The 27,358-nt window shown below is 42.6% G+C and overlaps 1 protein-coding gene across 3 annotated transcripts in view; it reads right to left on the bottom strand.

The window, feature by feature from the left end:
* Positions 1 to 27,358, bottom strand: part of LOC141133852 (NACHT, LRR and PYD domains-containing protein 12-like) — a 220,144-nt gene that overhangs the window by 124,254 nt on the left and 68,532 nt on the right. For 2 of the 3 annotated variants that reach the window (XM_073623434.1, XM_073623436.1), the window contains exons 3-6: positions 20,181 to 20,483; positions 13,343 to 13,381; positions 10,785 to 12,540; positions 7,820 to 7,957 (exon numbers count right to left, since the gene is read on the bottom strand). In XM_073623434.1, coding sequence (XP_073479535.1) covers positions 7,820 to 7,957; positions 10,785 to 12,540; positions 13,343 to 13,381; positions 20,181 to 20,483 — 2,236 coding nt within the window. The remainder of the gene's footprint in view (positions 1 to 7,819; positions 7,958 to 10,784; positions 12,541 to 13,342; positions 13,382 to 20,180; positions 20,484 to 27,358) is intronic. The other variant, XM_073623435.1, reaches the window with a different exon arrangement.

Genomic DNA, 27,358 nt, shown 5'->3' with positions numbered 1-27,358 from the left:
CAAGCGTATCTCGCGTGGCCAAAACATCTCCCGCTTGGGCACCACATGCTTGACCAGACATATGTTGACCTGCCATGCAGTTCATTGGCAAGCGCATTTAAAAGACCCACACCAAAGAACAAAGAGGACCTCTCCTTGCTCCTCATCAGCTGAGATCTCCAACCCCACTATACCTTCAGTCCTCTCTGAGACCTGCACTGAGAGGAATGAAGGTGTAGAATTAGGTGTGTCACAGCCAAGTACTTGTGGGCAATCTGCTTTCGGTACACCGATGTCAGATTGTACCAGGCAAATTTCCCTGCTCCAGCTGCTGCACCGCCGAAAGAAGTTTGCTCCCAGCCATCCACATGCCCAGCGGTTGAATGCTAGCTTGGCAAAATTGCTAGCACTTCAATTGCTGCCTTTTCAGTTGGTAGACTCTGCCCCCTTCCGTGAGTTTGTGGAATGTGCGGTTCCTCAGTGGCAGGTACCCAAACGCCACTTTTTCTCACGGAAGGCGATTCCGGCTCTCTACCGGCATGTGGAAGGCAATGTCTTGGCCTCGCTGGACAGGGCGGTCAGCGGTAAGGTGCATATTTCCACTGACTCATGGTCCAGCAGGCATGGACAGGGACGTTACATAAGTTTCACCGCGCATTGGGTGACTCTGCTGGCAGCTGGGAAGGATGCAGGACAAGGTGCAGTAGTGTTGGAGGTTGTTTCACCACCACGCCTCCAAAATGCCACTACTAATGATTGTGACACACCTCTCTCCTCCACCCCCTCCTCTTCTTCTTCCTCCATGGACTCTTCCTGTGCTTTGTCCTCGGAACCAGTGGTGCTCTGTAGCCATTCAAGGGGCTACGCAAGTACGCAGGCCAAAAGATGCCATGCGGTGCTTGAGCTGGTGTGCTTGGGGGACAGGAGCCACACTGGGGCAGAGGTTCTGTCAGCTCTGCAGGGGCAGGTTCAGAGGTGGTTGATGCCACGCCAACTTAAGGCAGGAATGGTGGTTTGCGACAATGGCACCAACCTCCTCTCTGCCCTCCGACAGGGACAAATGACCCATGTGCCCTGTTTGGCTCACGTCCTTAACTTGGTGGTGCAGCGGTTCTTGGGCAGGTATCCGGGCTTACAGGATGTCCTGAGGCAGGCCAGGAAAGTCTGTGTGCATTTCCGCCGGTCATATAATGCCAGTGCTCGGCTGACGGACCTCCAAAAGGAGTTTAACCTGCCCAAGAACCGCCTAATCTGTGACATGCCCACCAGGTGGAACTCAACGTTGGCCATGCTGCAGCGGCTGCACACGCAGCAGAGGGCCATCAATGAGTACCTGTGCGACTATGGCACCAGGACAGTGTCAGGGAAGCTTGTTTTTTTTTCCCCACGCCAGTGGGCCATGATCAGGGATGCATGCACTGTCCTGTCACCATTTGAGGAGGCCACGAGGATGGTGAGCAGTGACAGTGCATGCGTCAGTGACACTGTCCCCCTTGTCCACCTGTTGGAGCACACGCTGCATGGAATAATGGACAGGGCACTTGAGGCAGAACAGAGGCAGGAAGAGGAGGACTTCCTTAGCTCTCAAGGCCCCCTTTATCCAGACAGTGTTCCTGCGTGCCCGCCGATCACACAGGAAGAGGACGAGGAGGAAGAGGAGGAGGAGGAGGAGGAAGATTGTGTCAGTATGGAGGTGGAGCCTGGCACTCAGCATCAGCAGCAGTCTTTAAGGGATCAGTCCCAAGAAACACATGGACTTGTACATGGCTGGGAGGAGGTGGCTGCGGACCATGTCGTCCTTAGTGACCCAGAGGACTCCGGACCGAATGCCTCAGCAAACCTACGCTGCATGGCCTCCCTGATCCTGCAAAGCCTGCGTAAGGATCCTCGTATTCGTGGTATCAAGGAGAAGGACCAATACTGGCTGGCAACCCTCCTTGATCCACGTTACAAGGGTAAGGTTGCGGACCTTATCTTGCCATCACAGAGGGAGCAGAGGATGAAACATCTTCGGGAGGCCTTGCAGAAAGGTCTGTGCAACGCGTTCCCAGAGACTGGGAGGTTACAAACTCCTGTTTCTGGACAACGTGTTGCTGAGGCTTCGGTCAGTCAAAGAAGGAGCGGTGGAGAAGGTGGCCGTCTGACCGATGCGTTCAGACAATTTTTTGGTGCGCAGCCCCAAGGTATGATCGGTTCCAGCAACCATCGCCAGCGTCTGTTTTACATGGTGCAGGAATACCTAGGGGCAAGATCAGACTTGGACACCTTTCCCACCGAAAATCCTCTGGGTTACTGGGTCTTGAGGATGGATCACTGGCCAGAGCTTGCACAGTATGCAATTGAGCTACTGGCCTGTCCTGCATCCAGCGTTCTTTCGGAACGCACATTCAGTGCTGCTGGAGGCGTGGTAACCGATCACAGGGTGCGTCTGTCCACTGACTCGGTCGATCGACTGACCTTCATAAAAATGAATGAGTCTTGGATCACCACCAGCTACCAAGCACCTGATGCTGATGTAACCGAATAATTTTTTTTGAAATCTCAGATCCCTTCAAAGACTGCCTATGCTGATGCTGAGTGACTATCCCTGAGTAATTATCCTCTTCCTCCTCAATCATCACGCTGATAGCTTGTAAGAACATTTTTGGTTCTGGGCGCCACCATCAGTGCCTAAGGCACAATTTTGCAGCCCCTGTTTAACAGGGGCGTGTAATTACAATTTTTGATGTAATACTTTGCAGCAGGGCTCGTTCCTGCATTCCAACTAGAGTGTCTGTGAGGGGTTGCAGTGTTGTGGCACCAGCACCAGTGCCTAAGGCCCATTTTTTCTGCCCCTGTTTAACAGGGGCGTGTAATTACAATTTTTGATGCAATACTTTGCAGCAGGGCTCGTTCCTGCATTCCAACTAGAGTGTCTGTGAGGGGTTGCAGTGTTGTGGCACCAGCACCAGTGCCTAAGGCCCAATTTTTCAGCCCTTGTTTAACAGGGGCGTGTAATTACAATTTTTGATGCAATACTTTGCAGCAGGGCTCGTTCCTGCATTCCAACTAGAGTGTCTGTGAGGGGTTGCAGTGTTGTGGCACCAGCACCAGTGCCTAAGGCCTAATTTTTCAGCTCCTGTTCAACAGGGGCATGGAATTACAATTCTTGATCTAATATTTCACAGCAGAGCCCTGTGAGGGCTTACAGTGTCGTGGCCACAGCAACACCTAAGGCCCAAATTTCTGCTGAGTATATAGGGCAGGACCCTACTTTCAAACAACTAACTTACAAACGACTCCTACTTGCAAACGGAAGGAGACAACAGGAAGTGAGATGAAATCTACCCCTAGGAAGGGAAATTCTCTCCTGTAAGAGTTAATATGGGAAAAACATTTCTCCTTTCCACTGATGCTTTCCAATCTTTGTTCCACAAAAAATCCCAAATTTTCAAAAAACATTTTTCATTGGGACAAAAAGTGAGGTGAAATCTTCTGAAGAGGAGGAAAGACAGCAAAACAAATGTCACAGGGGTGATAACCTTCCCTATGTTTTCCAAAAAGCTTAAAAAAGATTTTTTGGCTGGAGCTAAACACGTTAAAAATGTACCCGTTCAAAATTACAAAGAGATTCTACTTAACAACAAACCTACAGCCTGTATACTGCTGTTCAGAGTATATAGGGCCTGGTGGCCCCACACCTTTCCTTATTTTAATTTGGGTGCAGGGTTCCCCTTAATATTCATACAAGACCCAAAGGGCCTGGTAATGGACTGGGGGGTACCCATGTCGTTTGTCTCACTGATTTTCATCCATATTGCCAGGACCCGACATTACATTAAACCCGCAAGCAGTTTTAAATGAGATTTTTTCCTTTAAAAATGACATTTGGTGCAGGGACTGTTCTAAACACGGGAAACACGCGTCACTTTACAGGCATACTATATACACACCTCAGGTACGATATTTAAAGGAATATTTCACTTTTTTTTTTTTTTACTTTAAGCATCATTAAAATCACTGCTCCCGAAAAAACGTCCGTTTTTAAAAGTTTTTTTTGCATTGATACATGTCCCCTGGGGTAAGACTCGGGTCCCCAAACCCTTTTTAGAACAATACCATGCAAATTATCCTTTAAAATGAGCACTTTTAATTTCGAACGTTCGAGTCCCATAGACGTCAATGGGGTTCTAACGTTCGTGCGAACTTTCGGTCCGTTCGCAGGTTCTGGTGCGAACCGAACCGGGGGGTGTTCGGCTCATCCCTACCCACCATCATACCTGACATAAATGTAACCAGATGGGTGGAAAAGGGATAAAGAGACTAGAGGACATAATGATAGGCCCAGCTCCCAAAACCTTTAGATCCATACAGATAGAATATTACCTAAGACCTATGACTCTAATTCAGAATATTACATCTATCTAAAGATAAAACACTTTATCCGTTCCAACTTAAATACCACCATAACATTACCATGGAGAGTAACTCAATACTATACTAAGCCTAACACCAAGACTAAAAGAAATATCATTGTTCTACAATCTGCTTAATAATAAAGATATATTTATCAACACCTCCCATACAAGCATGGGAAAACGACCTAGGCACTAATTATTCCTCTGAACAGTGGCAAAAGGCACTCCATGTCACATACGCAGTGACCAAAAGTGTGAACCTATGGGAACTAACACAAAAAAATTTGCTCAGGTGGTATTTAACACCCTACAGGATTGCTAAATTCTCTCCACATACTCCTCATACATGCTGGAGGAACTGCAGGGCAGTGGGTACACTATACCACATACTTTGGTTATGTCCTGCTATCGCCACCTTCTGGATGGGGGTATTTTGTTTACTTACACAAGTGTTGAGCATATAAAACCTCTGTCACCAGGCCTCGCACTTTTGTCACTAGATATAGAATAATTACCGTCAGATACCAGAAACATAGCTGTCCAAATTCTTTTAAGTGCAAGACTAGTGTTGGTGAGCAATTGGAGAGAAAAGTTAGTCCCATCAATCCAAGAAGTTATAATGACAACCAACACTCACGCTGTGTATGAGATGATGTTCGCCTCAGCACAAAATTAAAAAAAAGGTGGGTAGAATGGTACGAAACAACATCTAGGAATTAAATACGATTTTCTATCAAGAATTACAATAAAGTCAAATACTTTGACTGTATTACACTTGTTTAACCTGGTTACTCAGTTAAGTTTTTCTTTACCTTCATAATTTTTCTTCCCTTTACTAAACATAGGTCAATCCTGGTTGTTGGTACTAGGACGGATTATGGACTTGTATAGACAACATGAATAGACCAGCAAACATCTAATTCTGTATCTATACCATTACCTATGAAGCTAACCAAATCTGAATGTCTTAAATGTCCTTTATGCTTTTCTTCTGTATTGACAATTTGTTGAAAACCAATAAAGAAATATTGAAATGAAAACAGATCTGGTAACAAGTCACCAAGCGGGTATTATCCTCAGACTGGGAAATCTGTCCTCCAGGGGGCAGGAGAGTGATAGTGAGTATGATGACATGGCGGCTGGTTTTCATTTTATAGAGTTATTGTAATATATCCGAAATCCACATATCAGAGGAGATCATTTCCTCTACATCACTTCCCCTTTAGGCTCCTCCCACTAGAGGAGCAAACCCTCCCCCGGACATTTCTCCAGCATTCTTATAGTGTTTTCAGAGCTTCATAAACACAATGAAGACACATCATAAATGTCATAGAAGTGTTACTGAGCATTGCTTCCCTCTACATAATCGTCAGACGTGTGAGCGAGTCCTAAGGGGGTCTATTCCATCCTATTTCCTGCTTGTTAGGAATATGGATGGTCATTCCATATGTACATAGTCTGGTCACTGTTCTACTATAAAGGGAACCCCAAAACCCATGGATGAGATTACAAAGAGAAAGATTCCCTCAGAGAGAAGAGAAGAAATGAGAAGAGGGCGGGTGAAGGAAGATTCTACAGCGGTGAGGATGGAGAACACCCAGAGATAGAAGGAAATACTGAGAGACGGGAACAATCACAAGTAGATGAGCTCGATGTTACGTTCGACTCGAACATCAGGTGTTCGCCTGCTTGCCAAATAGCAAACAATTTGGGGTGTACACGGCAAATTTGAAAGCCGCGGCATACCCTTTAAAAGTCTATGGGAGAAATCAAAAGTGCTAATTTTAAAAGGCTTATATGCATGGTATTGTCAAAAAAAGTGTTTGGGGACCCGGGTCCTGCCCCAGGGGACATGTATCAATGCAAAAAAAAGTTTTAAAAATGGCCGTTTTTTCAGGAGCAGTGATTTTAATAATGCTTAAAGTGAAACAATAAAAGTGAAATCTTCCTTTAAATTTCATACCTGGGGGGTGTCTATAGTATGCCTGTAAAGGGGCGCATGTTTCCTGTGTTCACAACAGTCTGACAGCAAAATGACATTTCTAAAGGAAAAAAAGTAATTTAAAAGTATTCGCGGCTATAATGAATTAGTTCCGGCAATAAACATAAAAGTAATTGAAAAAAAAGCGGCATGGGATTCCCCCACAGTCCATTACCAGGCCCTTTGGGTCTGGTATGAATATTAAGGGGAACCCCGTGCCAATTTAAAAAAAAAAAAATGGCGTGGGGGTCCCCCTCAAAATCCATACCAGACCCTTATCCGAGCACGCAACCTGGCATGCAACAGGAAAAGAGGGGGGATGAGAGAGCGCCCCCCCTCCTGAACCATACCAGGCCACGTGTCCTCAACATGGGGAGGGTGCTTTGGGGTAGCCCCCCAAAGCACCTTGTCCCCATGTTGACGGCGGGCGGGGGGCTTATCAGAATCTGGAAGCCCCCTTTAACAGATCCCTGTGTAAAATGGTAACAGGGTACAAATGTACCCCTACCATTTCACAAAAAAGTGTGAAAATGGTAAAAATGACATGACACGGCTTGGGACAAGTCCTTTATTAAAAAATAAAAAAATTAAAATCCCACAAAGTCTTCTTCTTCTTCTCATGCTCTGCCGATGGACCGAAAAAGAAAAAAAAAAAACCCACACGCCATGGGAGGCACCCACTGTAATGACCATCCTCTCAGGTGACAGTTCTTTTATAACTGAGGGTAGGGCCACACAGTGACGTCCCCGGGTAACCCCACCTCCCTCTGATGCACAGGGACATCCCTATGGCTTCCCCGTAGCGTCAGAGGGGGGGTGGGGCAACCCGGTGATGTAACCCCCACGCAATTTTTTTGTTTAAATTTTGGTTTGGGGTTTCCCTTAATATTCATATCAGACCCAAAGGGCCTGGTAATGCACTGTGGGGAATCCCATGACATTTTTTTCAATGACTTTCATGTGTATTGCCGGGACCGACATTTCATTATAGCCGCGAGTACTTTTAAATGACTTTTATTTGTTTAGAAATGTCATTTTGCTCTCAGACTGTTGTAAACACGGGAAACATGCGCCCCTTTACAGGCATACTATAGACACCCCCCAGGTAGGAACTTTAAAGGAATATTTCACTTTTATTGTTTCACTTTAAGCATTATTAAAATCACTGCTCCCGAAAAAATGGCAATTTTTAAAACTTTTTTTGCATTGATCCATGTCCCCTGGGGCAGGACCCGGGTCCCCAAACACTTTTTATGACAATAACTTGCATATAAGCCTTTAAAATTAGCACTTTTGATCATTCATGTTCGTGTCCTATAGACTTTAACGGTGTTCGCGTGTTTGAACACATTTTTTGCCTGTTCGCATGTTCTGCTGCGAACCGAACAGGGGGGTGTTCGGCTCATCCCTAATCACAAGACGTCACATTTCCCGATCACTGCAGATCACACATTTCTCTTACCATAATTCCTGAATTTTACTCTCCGGGTTCATCAGAAAGGAAAGAGTATCAGACTTCCTTTTATATCCTGAAGAGGAGGAATCTTCTTCTTTGTCCTCTCCCAGACACTCTTTACTGGAAATAGTACAATACACAAATCTAGAAGCCAATAATGAGATAATAATTACCACCAAGAATAACAATGTAACACCCAACATTTCCCCTCCACATGGCTGCCTTCTCTCTGGCTCTACAGTCTCATACTGGACCTGATGAGGACTTCTCATTGGTGGCTATGAGTGGTCTTTGAAGTCACACTCCAGACAAAACCCAAAGGAGGCCCCTGATATGTATAAGGGGTCTCCGGCCTTCCTACACAGGGGTCTCCAATCATCCATTCATTTTGGAATCCTGGAACACCACTTTGGTTCCAGATATAAAATGCAGTCCAGACATTCCCATCTCCGCCCACTTCTGCAGACAATTGGTCCCTCCAATGTTGGGATGATGATGTCACACCCCTTGCATTATTTCCCTCCCCCCGATCTCTGAACACAAAGCTTTCCCTCCAAATGTTCTGTGTGATAAATGGTATAATTGGGGGCAGGGAAAGGGTTAATACGATGTAAATGATGTGATTGGTAGAAGGTGATATGTGGGAACCACCATTTAGCTCTGGTTCACACAGCACAACATGAAAGTCGCAGAGACTTCCAGCTTGACTTTGCTCTACAACTTCCCGGCGACCAGGTGTGACTTCAAAGTGACTTTACTGAGAAGCATTCCTATGTGACGGATACATCCCTGTTTATAGCGTGTTTTGTCACATGGCAAAACATGCGTCTGATAACCGTGATTGGGGCGTCATTAACAATCAGGCTGCATTTACATCTACATGATTCTGAATGCACATCAACCGCACAGAAATTGTGTGCTTTGCCGCACGTTTCAGAAATGCGCTGCGACCGTGCATCACGCTTCTACTGCAAAAATAGCAAGGGGAGCACGATGCATGTTTTCAAAACGTGTGGCAAAGCATGCGTTTTCCTGCAGGTTGTTGTTTGTTCAGAAACGTTCAGACGTCAATGAATGGTATCGCAAGTGTAACGTGTGTTGTCACACATTTTCAAAATACACAGCAAAGCATGCGTTTTCTTACAGGTTTTCATGTGTGTTCAAAAATATGAAGATTCAAATAAATGGTAATGCAAGTGTGATGCGCATTGTCACATGAAACACGCAGCAAAGCATACATTTTCTTGCGGGTTGCCGGCAGTTGTAAATATGTTACCATTCATTCACATCTGCACATTTCCAACTGCACAGCAACCTGCAAGAAAATCCATGCTTTGCTGTGAGTTTCATAAATGTGCAATAATGTGTGTCACACTTGCGTTATTATTCATTTGCATTGCCATGCATTCAAAAATGTGCCAGACTACAAGAATACATGCGCTTTGCTGTATATTTCAATAACGCACAGCAAGGTGCATTGCACTTGCGTTACCATTCATTTACATCTGCTTAAGAGTGGCGCACATTTTCTGTGTGGGTCGCCTCGTATTCGGAAACACACAGATATGAATGTCGGCTAATTGTTAATGACACCCCAATCACAGTTATCAGACGCATGTTTTGCTGCCAAGATGCATGACGCTCCATGACTGAGAATATTCTTGATCTACTTTGGGGTGTTTGTTGCATGTAGGGCAGAACATTCCAGTGAATGGGCTCCCTATACACAATGTGTGCTTACACATGAAAAATACACAAATAATGGAAGTGGGAATGTGCGTTTCCGCTACGCTCAGGTGTGACTGGGATGTGCTTGGGAGGAAGATTTTAGGCAGCGCGGATGACCAGGGAGGAGAGGTGAGGGGTAAAGGAGTCTCAGAAGTCGCAGCAAAGTCTTAAAGATTCAGACAAATGTACGACTTTCTGGCGATTTTACATTGAAGTCTATGGGAGTCGTGCAGCACAAGAATCACCCAAAAGTAGTGCAGGAAGTATTTTCTTCTGTTGCAGTGACTCAAAACGCAGCAATTAAGACAACATCTAATAAAATCTTTGTGTTTTCACCTGACCTGCGACTTTACATGTCATCAGAATGTTGCTGGAAATTTGCTGTAGTGTGAACTGTTTTGGAAATGTTATTAATGTATGTTGTCAGATCCCCCCAGTGTCTGTTTTGCTGCAACACACTCATACGAGGGTATTCGCACATACAGGCGCTGGTGGAAGACCATTGGATGCGGAAACTTTCCTGTGGACACGGCGGATCTGTTTGCTCTTTTAAGGATGTTTGTTTATGCCTCACCAAGGGACTGGCCACTCCTTGGCGATCACATTTAAACTCCTAAGTAAGCAGATCTGCGTACATGGGAACAATAGCATAACCATACAAAATTATGGCCCACTGTGCCATAATATAGTATGGCCGCATCATTGGTAGCAGTGGGAATGTGCACATGGTCATGTTCGGAACCATATGCTCACCACATGGTTTTGCACACGACCGTTTGCACATGTCACTACTGCATTTCTATTTGAATATATGCATTATATTTGCATTCTTTAAAATGAATACAAGTGTCTGATTGGCTGATTCTGAAGCCAGCACCCTCTTTTGTTATCCATGTGTTTAGTATAAATAAAAGCAGCTTGGCTATTTTGTTCAGGATTATACTGAGCTCAAGGTGATACAAGCATCTGCTTGTGTTACTTAGAGAGATAAACAAGTGCGCTTTCCCGGCATTATATAAGAGAGCTGTATTTGTGCTTTTAAGCACAAATAAATGATATGCTTATAGGGAGAATCTTAGAATTTCCCTAACAGAACCAGGGCTTAGGGCTGAGGGAAGTGTGAGTTCCCAGGACTTCTAACAAGTGTGGTAGATGGAGAACATGTCTGATAATCACCGTTATACTGTATGCAGGTTCCTGCCCATTCTCTGAATTCAGTTAGGATATCCTCACACTCACTTACCTGACCTCCTGACTCCTGTGTAGGAATGGAGATAGAAGTTTCTGGCACTCTGGACCCACAGTGAGATCTACAAAATGTAAAGACTGAAAACTTTCTCTCTTCAAAGACTTCAAGCAATAGTTCAGCTGCTTGGAATAATTCCTGTTCATCCACAAGTGATCAGTATCTGAGCCCTTCAGCTTCAAACTTGTATAACCAGACAAGACACTCCTAATGAAGTCCTCATCCTGAGTCTCATACAGACAGAAGATGATCTGAGTAGGGAAAGTCTCATTGATGTCCACTATGGTCCATTCTCTCATTGCAGATCTGTTGTCCTTCATGGCCCATTCTATGATTGCAGGTTTGGCTCGGAGTGAGATGGTGATTCCTGTGCTCTCTGAGAATGTCTTCACCTGATTTTCATTTAAGAGACCAAACAGGAATTGTACAGATAATGCTAAATGTGAGTAATCTGAACTGAAGTCATAGAGTGATTTCCCTTTACAGATCTCCGGGAGGGAAGTACCCTCCATAGACCCAGACCCATCTTCCATCCCATAATAGAGAGCAGCAAGGAACTCCTGTACACTCAGGTGGATGAAGCTGTAGCAGGTTTGGCTGCGGACGTCCCAACGAAAGATGTTCTTATTCAGAAATACAGACTCCACCTCATCCAGAGAAAGTCCATGTCTTTCTAGATCTTTCTTCTCAAATAAGATTTGTTGGTTCAGCACTCCCTGATTGGCCAGAGCACACAGCTTCTTCAGACAGGTTTGTTTTCTGGGTACAGACTGCTCCTTATTGCTGTGATGGTTTAGTAAAATCTCCAGGAAGCGAAGGTAAATTGAAGTCATCGTATGACACCAAATTAAAGCCAAGTCTTTTCTTATTTCTTGTTTCATTACAGTGCAGACAATCCAGCATGTGATGGGGATGGCACACATGGTGAACACAACATCATTCTCTTTTATTATACTGAGAACCTTGTCTGCATCTTCTTTACCTCCAAAGAATTTATGGACATATTCCTCTCGATCGTCCCTTGTAAATCCCTGGATTTCCACATTGCGAGAATCATTGATGAATGTGTTAAGTTTCTCCATGGCCAGTGACCTTGTGGTGATGATCAGAGAAGATTGTGAGAGAACCTGTCTCCTGAGCAAGCTTTGGAGAATTATTTCTTTGTGGGTTTTTATAGAAATGTCAAGACAACCCTCAGATTTCTCGTTTAGAGTCCACCTCAGTTCATCAAACCCATCAACTATGGTAAGAAGTTTTCTCTGACTTCCAGGATCCTTCAGAATAGACACTAGGTCATCTGAACTCTGCAGTCTGCAGGCTCCGGATAAAAGACCCACAAGACTTATGTTTCCAGGGATGGTGTTGATTTCTCTGCAGCTCAGATAAAACACAAACTCAAACTTGTCTTGGTAGAGATCCCCAGAGGCCCAGTCTAGCATGATCTTCTTGGAGGTCATTGTTTTTCCAATCCCAGCAGCTCCTTCTAATACAACAATCTTAGGAATGAACCCATATTTATCAGGGTCAAAGAGGGCCTGGATTGTGGTTGGGGATCTTTTCTCCATGATCTGTAGAGGTCTTCTCCTTGAACTCCTTATTTCTTGTTCTTTGCCCTCTTTATTCTGGGGTCCATTTATCATCAATAATTTGGTGAATATTTCCTGTAGATAAACAACCTCCCCCATACAGGAATTATATTCTTTAATCCTCTGGAATATCTCTTTCATAGACTCTCTGTGTTTCTCTTTGATGTCTTTATGAGAGAAAGGAGAATATTTTATTCCTCATACACACATGAAATAGTATTTATACTATAAGACAGAGCTGAAAATATTGTATTCTAACCATAAACCCAAAGAATGGAACCCTAAAAGAAGATATCCTATGAAATACAGGAGGACTATGGAAGCATCCAAACTATGGACACATCATCAGGAATAACTACAACCTTCAGGGCCCTGGTGCAAGAAGCCATGGAGGCTCCCTGTGACTGCTGGGGCCCTTTCCATCAGTCCCAGGCCCTTTCCTCTGGTCCCAGGACCCTTCCCTCCAAGGCTGGGGCTCTTCTCTCTGAGGCAGGGGCCCGTTCCACTTGTTCCTGTCATGGGGCCCTTTTTAAGCCCTGGTTCAGACTGCTGCGTCTTATCATTTGACTTGCAACACAAAGTCACATGACAAGTCAAAACACATTAGTTTCAATGGGTGCTGTCCTAGTAAATGTGACTTATGTCACAGAAACAAAGAAAAAGGTTCCTGCAATACCTTTCTGTGACTTTGGTGTAATTTGAGTGCGATAGACCACAATGTTAAATCACAAAATCACAAACAAGTCACAAGGAAATTGCAAACAAGTTGCACAACTTTGGGACCACAGCAGTGTGAACTTAGCTCATGTTCTGCAGTGGGCCCCCTTCCTGTCACTTGGGCCCCCCTACAGTGGCGGAATGCCAGGGCAACCTTTGCAACCCTGGTACTTCCACCACTGATCCAAACTACAATAAAACAAAATGTTCATCCAGAAGAGAGTTCATATCAGATGTGGATGTCCTACTAACCTGATAATTTGTTGCCATGTATCATCTTCTTCAGTTTGGCTGGAAATAGGATTAGGGAAGTGATTAGTCCTGACAAACCTCTGAAATGTATAACATTTTAACTAAGAGATAAAGGAAGGTCTGTAGATGTGGTGTATCTGGATTTTGCAAAAGCACTTGACACAGTTCCCCATAAACGTTTACCGTACAAAATAAAGTGTGTTGGCATGGACCATAGGGTGAGTTGAAAACTGGCTACAAGGGTGAGTTCAAGGGTGGTGATAAATGGGGAGTACTCAGAATGGTCAGGGGTGGGTAGTGGGGTCCCCCAGGGTTCTGTGCTGGGACCAATCCTATTTAATTTGTTCATAAATGAACTGGAGAATGGGATAAACAGTTCAATCTCTGTATTTGCGGACAATACTATGCTAAGCAGGGCAATAACTTCTCTGCAGGATGTGGAAACCTTGCAAAAAGATCTTAACAAATTAATGCGGTGGGCAACTACATGGCCAATAAGGTTCAATGTAGAAAAATGTAAAATAATGCATTTGGGTGGCAAAAATATGAATGAAATCTATAGACTGGGGGGAGAAACTCTGGGGGAATCTAGGATGGAAAATGACCTGGGGGTCCTAGTAGATGATAGGCTCAGCAATGGCATGCAATGCCAAGCTGCTGCTAACAAAGCAAACAGAATATTGGCATTAAAAAGGGATCAACTCCAGAGATAAAACAATAATTCTCCCGCTCTACAAGACTCTGGTCCGGCTGCACCTGGATTATGCTGTCCAGTTCTGGGCACCAGTCCTCAGGAAGGATGTACTGGAAATGGAGCGAGTACAAAGAAGGGCAACTAATCTAATAAAGGGTCTGGAGGATCTTAGTTATGAGGAAAGGTTACGAGCTCTGAACTTATTCTCTCTGGAGAAGAGATGCTTGAGAGGGGATATGATTTCAATATACAAATACCATACTGGTGACCCCACAATAGGGATAAAACTTTTTCGCAGAAGGGAGTTTAACAAGACACGTGGCCACTCATTCAAATTAGAGGAAAAGGGGTTTAACCTTAAACTACATAGAGGTTCTTTACTGTAAGAGTGGCAATGATGTGGAATTCCCTTCCACAGGTGGTGGTCTCAGCGGGAAGCATCAATAGTTTCAAAAAAACTATTAGATAATCACCTGAACGACCGCAACATACAGGGATATACAATTTAATACTGACACATAATCACACACATAGGTTGGACTTGATAGACTTGTGTCTTTTTTCAACCTCACCTACTATGTAACTACGTAAGAGAGTTATTAGTGTAGCAGATCCTGCCAGACACAATCATCCCACCAACCCTCTGTAGATTGGAGTCACTCCTCCTCCAGGTTATGGGGATTGTCTTTGTCTGCCTGGTAACATCTCAGCACATGGAGGTTCAGGTGGATGCATGGGGCACAAGGCTCAGAACCCCGAGCAACAATTATGAGGGTCTCCTAGGAATACAGCTATAAATATGGAGGTTCTGTATAATAGACAAGTGGCTGTTATTGTATTGCTCTGCTCGGCATGCTGAGTGATGTCATAGTGTTATGGTGACTGACTGCCGGCATCCTGGAGAAGTGTTACTCTGCTTCCCTTTTACATTGTTCCTGAACTCTGTAGCCTTCTCCTTCATACACAATTTTATACCCAAATTTATTTTATTCTGTCAACTCTCTCAGTAAAGATTGTTTAACCCCTTAGTGACTGAGGGGAAAACAAATGTTAATGCCTGAATACAATTTTGAAAATTTGACCTGTGTTAGTAAATCTGTACATATCATCACAACTACATTGTGTATCCAGGTGGATTGTACTGTATTTATTTCAGGACAAATTGAGATTATTTTGGTAACACCGGCACAAACACTGTTAGTTGTGGTTTGTACCCGTAGTATGGCCTAAATAACATTGCACACATTTTGCTCTTTTTATCCTACCTACAAAAACCTGACACTGATACAAATTTAGAAATGTTTTTTTTAAAAAGAAACCCACCCAAAATACACTAAACCTGACCTCTAATATGACCTCTGACCTTTGACCCTTAAACTAAATCTGGCACTGACCCGGATCAAATATTGATCTAGCTATTTTTTCTTTATTTGAAAGAACACAATGTATTATATAATGTACCCTGTATGTATACAATGTATTATATAATGTATCCTGTATGTATACAATGTATTATATAATGTATCCTGTATGTATACAATGTATTATATAATGTATCCTCTATGTATACAATGTATTATATAATGTATCCTGTATGTATACAATGTATTATATAATGGATCCTGTGTGTATACAATGTATTATATAATGGATCCTGTGTGTATACAATGTATTATATAATATATCCTGTATGTATACAATGTATTATATAATATATCCTGTATGTATACAATGTATTATATAATGTATCCTCTATGTATACAATGTATTATATAATGTATCCTGTATGTATACAATGTATTATATAATGTATCCTGTATGTATACAATGTATTATATTATGTATCCTGTATGTATACAATGTATTATAGAATATATCCTGTATGTATACAATGTATTAAATAATATATCCTGTATGTATACAATGTATTATATAATAGATCCTGTATGTATACAATGTATTATATAATATATCCTGTGTGTATACAATGTATTATATAATGGATCCTGTGTGTATACAATGTATTATATAATATATCCTGTGTGTATACAATGTATTATATAATGTATCCTCTATGTATACAATGTATTATATAATGTATCCTGTATGTATACAATGTATTATATAATGTATCCTGTATGTATACAATGTATTATATTATGTATCCTGTATGTATACAATGTATTATAGAATATATCCTGTATGTATATAATGTATTAAATAATATATCTTGTATGTATACAATGTATTATATAATAGATCCTGTATGTATACAATGTATTATATAATGGATCCTGTGTGTATACAATGTATTATATAATATATCCTGTATGTATACAATGTATTATATAATATATCATCTATGTATACAATGTATTATATAATGGATCCTGTATGTATACAATGTATTATATAATGTATCCTGTATGTATACAATGTATTATATAATGGATCCTGTATGTATACAATGTATTATATAATATATCCTGTATGTAAACAATGTATTATATAATATATCCTGTATGTATACAATGTATTATATAATGGATCCTGTATGTACAGTGCCATGCAAAAGTACTGTACCCAATCGTTGTTGTGGCGTGTCAGTCTGACACACCGCAACTCCGATCTGGGTAAAGAGTCTCTGGTGGAGACTCTTTACCACGTGATCAGCCGTGTCCAATCATGGCTTAACATGATGTAAACAGGAAGAGCCGTTTATCCCAGTGGAAACACACAGTTTATACAAGTTCCACAAGTAAGTCTCTATTACCCACTGCTCATATTTCTCAATCCAATTATGCGATTTTGATTCAAAGTGGACTGGACCTGTTGCAATGCAATTTAATCTAATCTAATTTCATTTGATTTAATTTAACTTAATTTATTCAAATGGATTCTGTTTGATCTAATGTAGCATTTCTAATGTAGCATTTCTAAATCTCAATTGATTGATTTCATTATGTATTCTGATAGAATTTAAATTGATTTGAACAAATTTAATATAACTTGAAATTAAAATTAATATTCTATTTAATCTGTAATTAATTAGGTTGCTGAAGCCGTCTCTCACTATTTTGAATCTCTAAATAAAAGAATAATTTAAATGGAATAGGAATGATTAAATAATAATAGAGAATAATATTAAAATAAACATTCTATATTTTATATACAGTAATATAGATACAATATCTGTAAATAACACTAGCAGCAAAGTGAATTCATCATGAGCACTGCTGGTATTTATATACAGTATATTTCTCTTATATTTTCTATACTTATTTCTATTTCCACTCTCATTTTATTTGGCTGGCTGCCATTAAATCAGATTCAGGCTCCTCAACATAGTCTGTTTTTACTACCTTAGAGTTTTTTTTTTTTTATGGTGCCTTGCTATATGGATTGGGCCCTCTGTGTTTGATAGATACTCTTTCTTTTTTTGTCATGGTATGTATTTTAAGGATTTGGGTCAGTATCCAAAGAATATCAGCAAATCCACGTGTCTTTCTTTCTCCCTCTACTATGAACTCTTTTGTTAAGTTATAGAATACTATGCATATAAGCATGTTCCATCCTTATATGATATATAAAATGTTAATAATGTAATATACCATATTTATTGGCGTATAACACACATTTTTTCCCCTTAAAATCAGGGGAAATCGTGGGTGCGTGTCATACACGATCCCTGCTGTCTCTGAGGGAAGAGGAGTGAGCGGCACTGAATTACATGAAGCCACAATCTCCTGTGTACCCGACACTCACAGCCACGCCTCCTGGCCCCGCATTGGGCCACTTTTCTCTCTTTTTCTCTCTAAGCAGGGCCAGGAGGCGTGGCTATGAGTGATGGAGCACCGGGTACACAGGAGATCGTGGCTCTGTGTAATTCAGTGGCGCTCGCTTCTCTTCCCTCAGAGACAGCAGGGATAATCCAACACTGGTGAGGTTGCAATGATGGGAAAGGTGAGGCTGCAGATGGGCAATTTAATGGCTGAAGATGGACACTGAACAGGCTGCATTGTAGGTCAATTTAATGGCTTCAGATGGGCACTGAGCAGGGTGCATTGATGGGCAATTTAGAGGCTGCAGATGGGCACTGAGCAGGGTGCATTGATGGGCAATTTAAAAGGCTGCAGATGGGCACTGAGCAGGGTGCATTGATGGGCAATTTAGAGGCTGCAGATGGGCACTGAGCAGGGTGCATTGATGGGCAATTTAGAGGCTGCAGATGGGCACTGAGCAGGGTGCATTGATGGGCAATTTAGAGGCTGCAGATGGGCACTGAGCAGGGTGCATTGATGAGCTGTGACCCTAATTTTGCTTCAAAGTTCTTTATTTAAAATGTAAGTTTTTTCCTTAAACTTCCCTCCTAAAATAGGGGTGTGTGTTGTACACCTGTGCGTGTTTTACACCGATAAATACGGTACTAACTTTTTGAATGATCTCTAAAATATTTTTTGAATGACATATGGTAATTTAGCATGATACTGTATTTATACATGAACTTAATAGTGATTACAATATATCTCTTAGAACCGATAGGATTGCCTGAAGAAGCTAAAGGTGAAATACGTAGCGATCCATTGGTGCTGACATTGTAATTTTGTATAAATGGCCTCTAGCCAGAAGGGATCTTCTAGGACTACCTTGTAAACAATCCATTGGCCATCCATGTGATTTCTTTGTCACAGATCCACAACTTTTTCTGGTTCATGAGACAGTGTACCTTTTGAATATGTTCATGTTTTTTTCTTTGTATCATGTGTGTTTTTATGTAATTAAAATAAATTATCTATTTTTTATATAATATGATTTTTTGGGATTCTAGTGGCAGCCTTTGAAGTCCTTTTTTCCTCTTTTTCCCCTATTTTTGTTTCTGTTCAAATTACCATTGGATGTGGTGCCACGCCCTGCAATATATGTCTCAAATTCCTTCTGCAATGTATTATAGAATGGATCCTGTATGTATACAATGTATTATATAATATATCCTGTATGTATGCAACGTATTATATAATGGATCCTATATGTATACAATGTATTATAGAATATATTCTGTATGTATACAATGTATTATATAATGTACCCTGTATGTGTACAATGTATTATATAATGTATCCTGTATGTATATAATGTATACTGTATGTATCCTGTATGTATATAATGTATACTGTATGTATACAATGTATTATATAATATATCCTGTATGTATACAATGTATTATATAATACATTGTATACATACAGGATCCATTATATACATACAGGATCCATTATATAATACGTTGTATACATACAGGATCCATTATATAATACATTGTATACATACAGGATCCATTATATAATACATTGTATACATACAGGATATATTATATAATGCATTGTATACGTACAGGGTACATTATATAATACATTGTATACATACAGGATCTATTATATAATACATTGTATACATACAGGATCTATTATATAATACATTGTATACATACAGGGTACATTATATATTACATTGTATACATACAGAATATATTCTATAATACATTGTATACATATAGGATCCATTATATAATGTCTCCTGTATGTATACAATGTATTATATAATGTACCCTGTATGTATACAATGTATTATATAATGTACCCTGTATGTATACAATGTATTATATAATGGATCCTGTATGTATATAATGTATTATATAATATATCCTGTAAGTATACAATGTATTATATAATATATCCTGTATATATACAATATAACTTTCTCTCCATTTAGAAAAGAAAGAAAACACAGGGGTGAGCTGCACAGACACTCATTACTATGATTGCCAATCAGAGGCTATCAAAGGGATCATGTGACAGGGAACCGGGAGTCCTGGATTCTGATCATTAGTACGATACCCGGTGCTCTTGGTGAGATCCTAGTCTATGGAGCATGCTCCCAGCACAAAGAGATATGCAGATATGTGGCCCCCAGGATAAAGACCCCCCTTCCGTGGGGCCCCATATGTGCGTACTCTCAGTGGGAAGGGGTTGGAAGTTCCTGATTGGTCACTTGCTTTCTATGACATTCCTAGCTTTTCCTCACACAGATATTGTTCAGGAATTGGTAGGAATTGGTAGGAAATAGACATTATAGATGGGAACTCACCATGTTGTGCTCTCCTCTCCTGGAGGTCATTTGCGGGTCCCATCAGACCGATCAGTGTAAAGACATGAATGGTGACATCCAGAGCCCCTTCTTCTCCATATGCGTCTATCAGGAGCTCATTGGTGATGATCCTGTCTGCATTTTCTAGTCTTCCTCGGGGGATGGAATGTTTATCTTCATAGGAAAAATCAGACAATTTGTTCCTAAATCTCTTGAAGTCACATCCTTTCAGATCCTCCAGAGAATATATGATAAGATCCTCTGGGGTTTGTGGGACCTTTCCCAGGACACCAGGAGCTGACCCTGCAGAGAGGACAATCAGAAACCATAAACATTCATCCTGATTGGAGGATTTCTGACACATGACAGCAGATAAGTCTGTACTGGCAGCCAGTAATGCTATAAAGAGCATATAGAAGGGAAAGGAAATGATCCCCCAATATGTCTATATGTACATTATCCTATGGAGGGATTGGATTCCCTGTGGTAATTTCACATGATTGCCTCCAGGATGGTTAGTTACCTCTCAGATGGATGAATATAGGGTGCAAACACCTAGGGGGCTATTTATATAAAAAAAATCAACTTCCTGAATTATCCCTATAATGTGTCTAATATGTTTATTTCCAATAATTATCAGCTTCATCTAGTGGTCATAATGCCATATCTTACTGGTGTTTCGAGAAAATAATGTATTATGAGCTGATGATCATAGGAAGTAAACCTATTAGACAAATTATGGGGATTATTAGTGATACTGTACAAATGACACAAACTCATAGTAATTATTTTATATACAGACCTCCTAATGTATATGTATGGATGATCATTTTAACCACTTGACCACTGGGCACCTAAACCCCCTTCCTAACCAGACCAATTTTCAGCTTTCGGTCCTCTCACATTTTGAATGACAATTACTTAGTCATGCAACACTGAAATTTTTGTCCTTTTTTTCACACAAATAGTGATTTTTTTTGGTGGTATTTATTCACTGATGGGTTTTTTATTTTTTGCGCTATAAAAGAAAAAGACTGAAAATCCTGTAAAAAAATGCATTTTTCTTTGTTTCTGTTATACAATTTTGCAAATTAGTAATTTTTCTTCATATATTTTGGCCAAAATTTATACTGCTACATATCTTTGGTAAAAATAACCCAAATCAGTGTATATTATTTGGTCTTTGTGAAAGTTATAGAGTCCACAAGCTATGTTGCCAATCTCTGAAAATTGATCACATCTGAAGTACTGAAGGCCTATCTCAATTCTTGAGACCCTAACAAGCCAGGAAAGTACAAATACCCCCCAAATGACCCCTTTTTGGAAAGTAGACATTCCAAGGTATTTAGTAAGAGGCATGGTGAGTTTTTTGAAGTTGTAAGTTTTTCCCACAATTCCTTGCAAAATCAAGATTTTTTTTTACTTTTTTTTTCACAAAATTGTTACAGTAGCAGGTAATTTTTCACACACAACATATGCATAGCACAAATTACACCCCAAAACACATTCTGCTACTCCTCCTGAGTATGCAAATACCACGTGTGAGACTTTTACACAGTGTGGCCACATAGAGAGGTCCAACATGCAGGGAGCGCCACCAGGCGTTCTTGGGGCATAAATTACACATATAATTTCTTGACTACCTCTTACACCTTTGAAGGCCCTGGAGAACCAGGACAATGGAAATGCCCCAAAAATGACCCCATTTTGGAAGGAAAACAACCCAACATATAATCTATGAGGCATATCAAGTCTTTTGAACATGTCATTTTTTTCTACAAGTTTTTGGAAAATGTGTAAAGAAAATTAAGACGCTTTTTTTTGTACACAATGTTGTCCATTTACACAATATTTCTAACACATAGCATGTACATACCAAAAATTACACCCCAAAATAGATTCTTCTACTCCTCCTGAGTATGGTGATACCACATGTGGGAGACTTTTACACAGCCTGGCCACATAGAGAAGCCCAACATGCAGGGAGCACCATCAGGTGTTCTAGGGACATAAGTTTCAAATCTAATTTGACTACATTACACTTTTGTGAGGCATGGATGTGGCATGGATGTGGCATGTAGGAGAACTGATGCGGCATGGATGAGCATGAATGGGGATGGATGAGCCGTGGATGGAGATGGCTGAGCATGAATGAGTATGGCCGGGTACGGCTGAGTATGACTGAGTACGGCTGGGTATGGCTGGGTGCGGCAGAGTATGACTGGGTATTCAGAGTATGGATGGATGGATGGATATGGATGGATGAATGGGTATGCAGAGTATGGATGGATGGGTATGCAGAGTATGGGTGGATGGATGGGTATGCAGAGTATGGATGGGTGAGCATAGATGGATGGATGAGTAAGCTGAGTATGGATGGGTGAGTATGGATGGATGGATTGGTATGCAGAGTATGGATGGGTGAGCATGGATGGATGGATGGGTATGCAGAGTATGGATGGGTGAGCATGGATGCATGGATGGGTATGCAGAGTATGGATGGGTATTCAGAGTATGGATGGATGGATGGGTATGGATGGATGAATGGGTATGCAGAGTATGGATGGATGGGTATGTAGAGTATGGGTGGATGGATGGGTATGCAGAGTATGGATGGGTATGCAGAGTACGGATGGATGGGTTGGTATGCAGAGTATGGATGGATGGATGGATGGATGGATGGATTGATGGGTATGCAGAGTATGGATGGATGGATATGCAGAGTATGGATGGATGAATGGGTATGCAGAGATTGGATGGGTATGCAGAGTATGGATGGGTATGCAGAGTATGGATGGATGGGTATGCAGAGTATGGATGGATGGGTATGCTGAGTATGGATGGGTGAGTATGGATGGATGGATTGGTATGCAGAGTATGGATGGGTGAGCATGGATGGGTATGCAGAGTATGGATGGGTGAGCATGGATGGATGGGTATGCAGAGTATGGATGGGTATTCAGAGTATGGATGGATGGGTATGGATGGATATGCAGAGTATGGATGGATGGGTATGCAGAGTATGGATGGATGGATGGGTATGCAGAGTATGGATGGGTATGCAGAGTATGGATGGATGGATTGGTATGCAGAGTATGGATGGATGGGTATGCAGAGTATGGATGGATGGATGGCTATGGATGGATGGATGGGTATGCAGAGTATGGATGGATGGATGGGTATGCAGAGTATGTATGGGTATGCAGAGGATGGATGGATTGGTATGCAGAGTATGGATGGGTGGGCATAAATGGATGGATGGGTATGCTGAGGATGGATAGATGAATGGATGGATGGGTATGCAGAGTATGGATGGGTATGCAGCGTATGGATGGGTGAGCATAGATGGATGGATGAGTATGCTGAGTATGGATGGGTGAGTATGGATGGATGGATTGGTATGCAGAGTATGGATGGGTGAGCATGGATGGATGGATGGGTATGCAGAGTATGGATGGGTGAGCATGGATGCATGGATGGGTATGCAGAGTATGGATGGGTATTCAGAGTATGGATGGATGGATGGGTATGGATGGATGAATGGGTATGCAGAGTATGGATGGATGGGTATGTAGAGTATGGGTGGATGGATGGGTATGCAGAGTATGGATGGGTATGCAGAGTACGGATGGATGGGTTGGTATGCAGAGTATGGATGGATGGATGGATGGATGGATTGATGGGTATGCAGAGTATGGATGGATGGATATGCAGAGTATGGATGGATGAATGGGTATGCAGAGATTGGATGGGTATGCAGAGTATGGATGGGTATGCAGAGTATGGATGGATGGGTATGCAGAGTATGGATGGATGGGTATGCTGAGTATGGATGGGTGAGTATGGATGGATGGATTGGTATGCAGAGTATGGATGGGTGAGCATGGATGGGTATGCAGAGTATGGATGGGTGAGCATGGATGGATGGGTATGCAGAGTATGGATGGGTATTCAGAGTATGGATGGATGGGTATGGATGGATATGCAGAGTATGGATGGATGGGTATGCAGAGTATGGATGGATGGATGGGTATGCAGAGTATGGATGGGTATGCAGAGTATGGATGGATGGATTGGTATGCAGAGTATGGATGGATGGGTATGCAGAGTATGGATGGATGGATGGCTATGGATGGATGGATGGGTATGCAGAGTATGGATGGATGGATGGGTATGCAGAGTATGTATGGGTATGCAGAGGATGGATGGATTGGTATGCAGAGTATGGATGGGTGGGCATAAATGGATGGATGGGTATGCTGAGGATGGATAGATGAATGGATGGATGGGTATGCAGAGTATGGATGGGTATGCAGCGTATGGATGGGTATGCAGAGTATGGATGGATGGGTATGCAGAGTATGGATGGGTATGCAGAGTATGGATGGATGGGTATGCAGAGTATAGATGGGTATGCAGAGTATGGATGGGTATGCAGAGTATGGATGGATGGGTATGCAGAGTATGGATGGATGGATGGGTATGCAGAGTATGGATGGGTATGCAGAGTATGGATGGATGGATGGGTATGCAGAGTATGGATGGATAGATGGGTATGCAGAGTATGGATGGGTATGCAGAGGATGGATGGGTATGCAGAGTATGGATGGATGGATGGGTATGCAGAGTATGGATGGATGGATGGGTATGCAGAGTATGGATGGGTATGCAGAGTATGGATGGATGGGTATGCAGAGTATGGATGGTTATGCAGAGTATGGATGGTTATGCAGAGTATGGATGGTTATGCAGAGTATGGATGGATGGGTATGCAGAGTATGGATGGATGGGTATGCAGACTATGGATGGGTATGCAGAGTATGGATGGATGGGTATGCAGAGTATGGATTGATGGATTGGTATGCAGAGTATGGATTGGTATGCAGAGTATGGATGGATGGTGTAATGACACCCCGAGTATGAAAGGGGTTAAAGTAATTTAGGACATTTCATACCCAAACACAAAGGCAGCTACCGAACACTCCAATCAGCCGAACAAGGAACCAATACAAATAATCCACCCCAAAAACGAGACACGGCTCTGTCTTCGGGTTTCAAGCAGGAAATTAATCTTTATTCCAACACATGTTATACAGATCCCACTTCAAAACATTTTTCCCCCACCCTTGGAAAACAGGGCGGGTCAAACTGTCCAATAACAATGGACACACAGGTCAGGTGTGCTTAACTTCTCATCAGTAAACAGTCTTAACAGGGGGGCTGCCGGAGGAATCCCCCCTCCCTCTTTCCTCACAGCAAGACACATCCTGTGATCCAAGGCAGACAAACACAATAGAACATTGGAATACAGCTCCACCCCAAACTAGCACAGCAAACAGTACACAACACAATGAGACAGCACACATTATATATACACATATGTACAGCATTGAGTCTGACTAGCAGATCATAGTGGGGTTCTCATTCACCCTGTGCCCCTATTAGTGACTCCCGTCACATGGCTCCCTCCTTGTGGAACACTCTGGCAGACCCGGCTTGATCCTTCTCGGGTCAACTTGGGGATGTCCGGAACTAGGAGGCCAGAGTGACGTCGGTTTGCCGGGACAACCCATCAGCATTGCCATTTTGCTTACCGGGTGGGTAGCTGATGGTGAAATTGTAAGAATGCAGGGCTAAGCTCCACCGCAGCAACCTGCCATTGTCTCCTGAGACAAGCTTAAGCCAGACCAATGGGTGGTGATCAGTGACTAATGAAAATTCCTGTCCGTACAAATAAGGGTTCAACTTTTTAAGGACCCAAACCAGGGCCAAGCACTCTTTCTCCACTGCTGCATAGCTCACTTCCCGGGGTAATAGTTTTCTGCTCAGGTATGCGACAGAGTGTTCTCTTCCATCCTCCCCGATTTGGCTCAGCACAGCCCCCAGTCCAAACATGGAAGCATCTGTGTGGACAAGGAAACGTCTGTTAGGTACTGAGGCAGCCAAGACAGGGGCATTTACAAGTGCTTGCTTGAGGGCTAGAAATGCGGCTTCACAAGCTGGAGACCACAGGACCTGCCTAGGTAAATTCTTTTTCATCAGGTCAGTCAGGGGCTTGGCGATAGCACTGTAATCAGGGACAAAATGTCGGCAGTCCCCAAGAAGGCTAATACCTGGGTCTTAGTATGGGGTGTGGGCCAGTTAGCTACTGCCTCTACCTTGGCTGGCTCTGGTCTCTGGTTCCCACACCCTACTCGGTGTCCCAGGTACTGCACCTCCGCCATACCTAGATGGCACTTGTCTGGTTTCAAGGTCAGGCCTGCGGCCGAATCTTGTCCAGAACCACCCCTAAGTGAACCAGGTGCTCCTCCCAAGACCCACTGTAGATCGCAATGTCATCCAGGTATGCACATGCAAAATCCTGAAAGCCATCGAAGAGCCGAACCACCATACGTTGGAAGGTAGCCGGGGCATTTTTTATCCCGAATGGCATGACCTTAGACTGGTACAGGCCAAACGGGGTAACAAATGCCGACTTGGGGATAACATCCTCGGCCAGGGGAATCTGCCAATAGCCCTTATACAGGTCTATTGTAGTTAAATAACGTCCCCTTGCTATACGATCTAGCAGTTCGTCTACCCTGGGCATTGGGTAGGCATCAGTGGTGGTCTTCTCATTGAGTCCCCTGTAGTCCATGCAGAACCGGGTAGTTCCGTCTTTCTTAGGCACCAGGACTACAGGCGAGGCCCAAGGGCTGTCAGAGGGCTCGATGACTCCTAACTGAATCATCTCCTGTATCTCCTTCCGCATTCCTTCTCGGACTGCCTCAGGGATACGGTAGGGGGGCTGACGAAGGGGTGCTTGTCCGAGGGTCTCTACCTTATGCACAGCCAGGGTCGGTTTTTGGGAGAAAGTTGCCTGTTTCTCCCACAGAAGCCGCTTAGCCTGTTCCTTCTTTGTGGGGCTTAACCGGTCCCCTAGCTGTACGAGGCTAATGAGGTCAGTCTGGGGGTCTCTCTCTAGAAAGTCAGGGAGGGGTAAATTTTCGGAGTCATCCGCAGCAGGGGCACATACTGTAGCAACATCCTCCTGCCGTTTCTGATACTCCTTCAGCATGTTCACATGAAAGGTTCGCTGGATTCTTTCATCTGCACAGCTGGCAATAACATAGGTAGTATCACATACCTGGGCTACTACTTTATATGGGCCCTGCCAAGATGCCTGCATCTTGTCGGTC

The sequence above is a fragment of the Aquarana catesbeiana genome, linkage group LG03 (genome assembly GCF_042186555.1).
Source record: "Aquarana catesbeiana isolate 2022-GZ linkage group LG03, ASM4218655v1, whole genome shotgun sequence".
Taxonomy (NCBI): Eukaryota; Metazoa; Chordata; class Amphibia; order Anura; family Ranidae; genus Aquarana; species Aquarana catesbeiana.
This window is presented reverse-complemented; position numbering and strand designations above follow the sequence as displayed.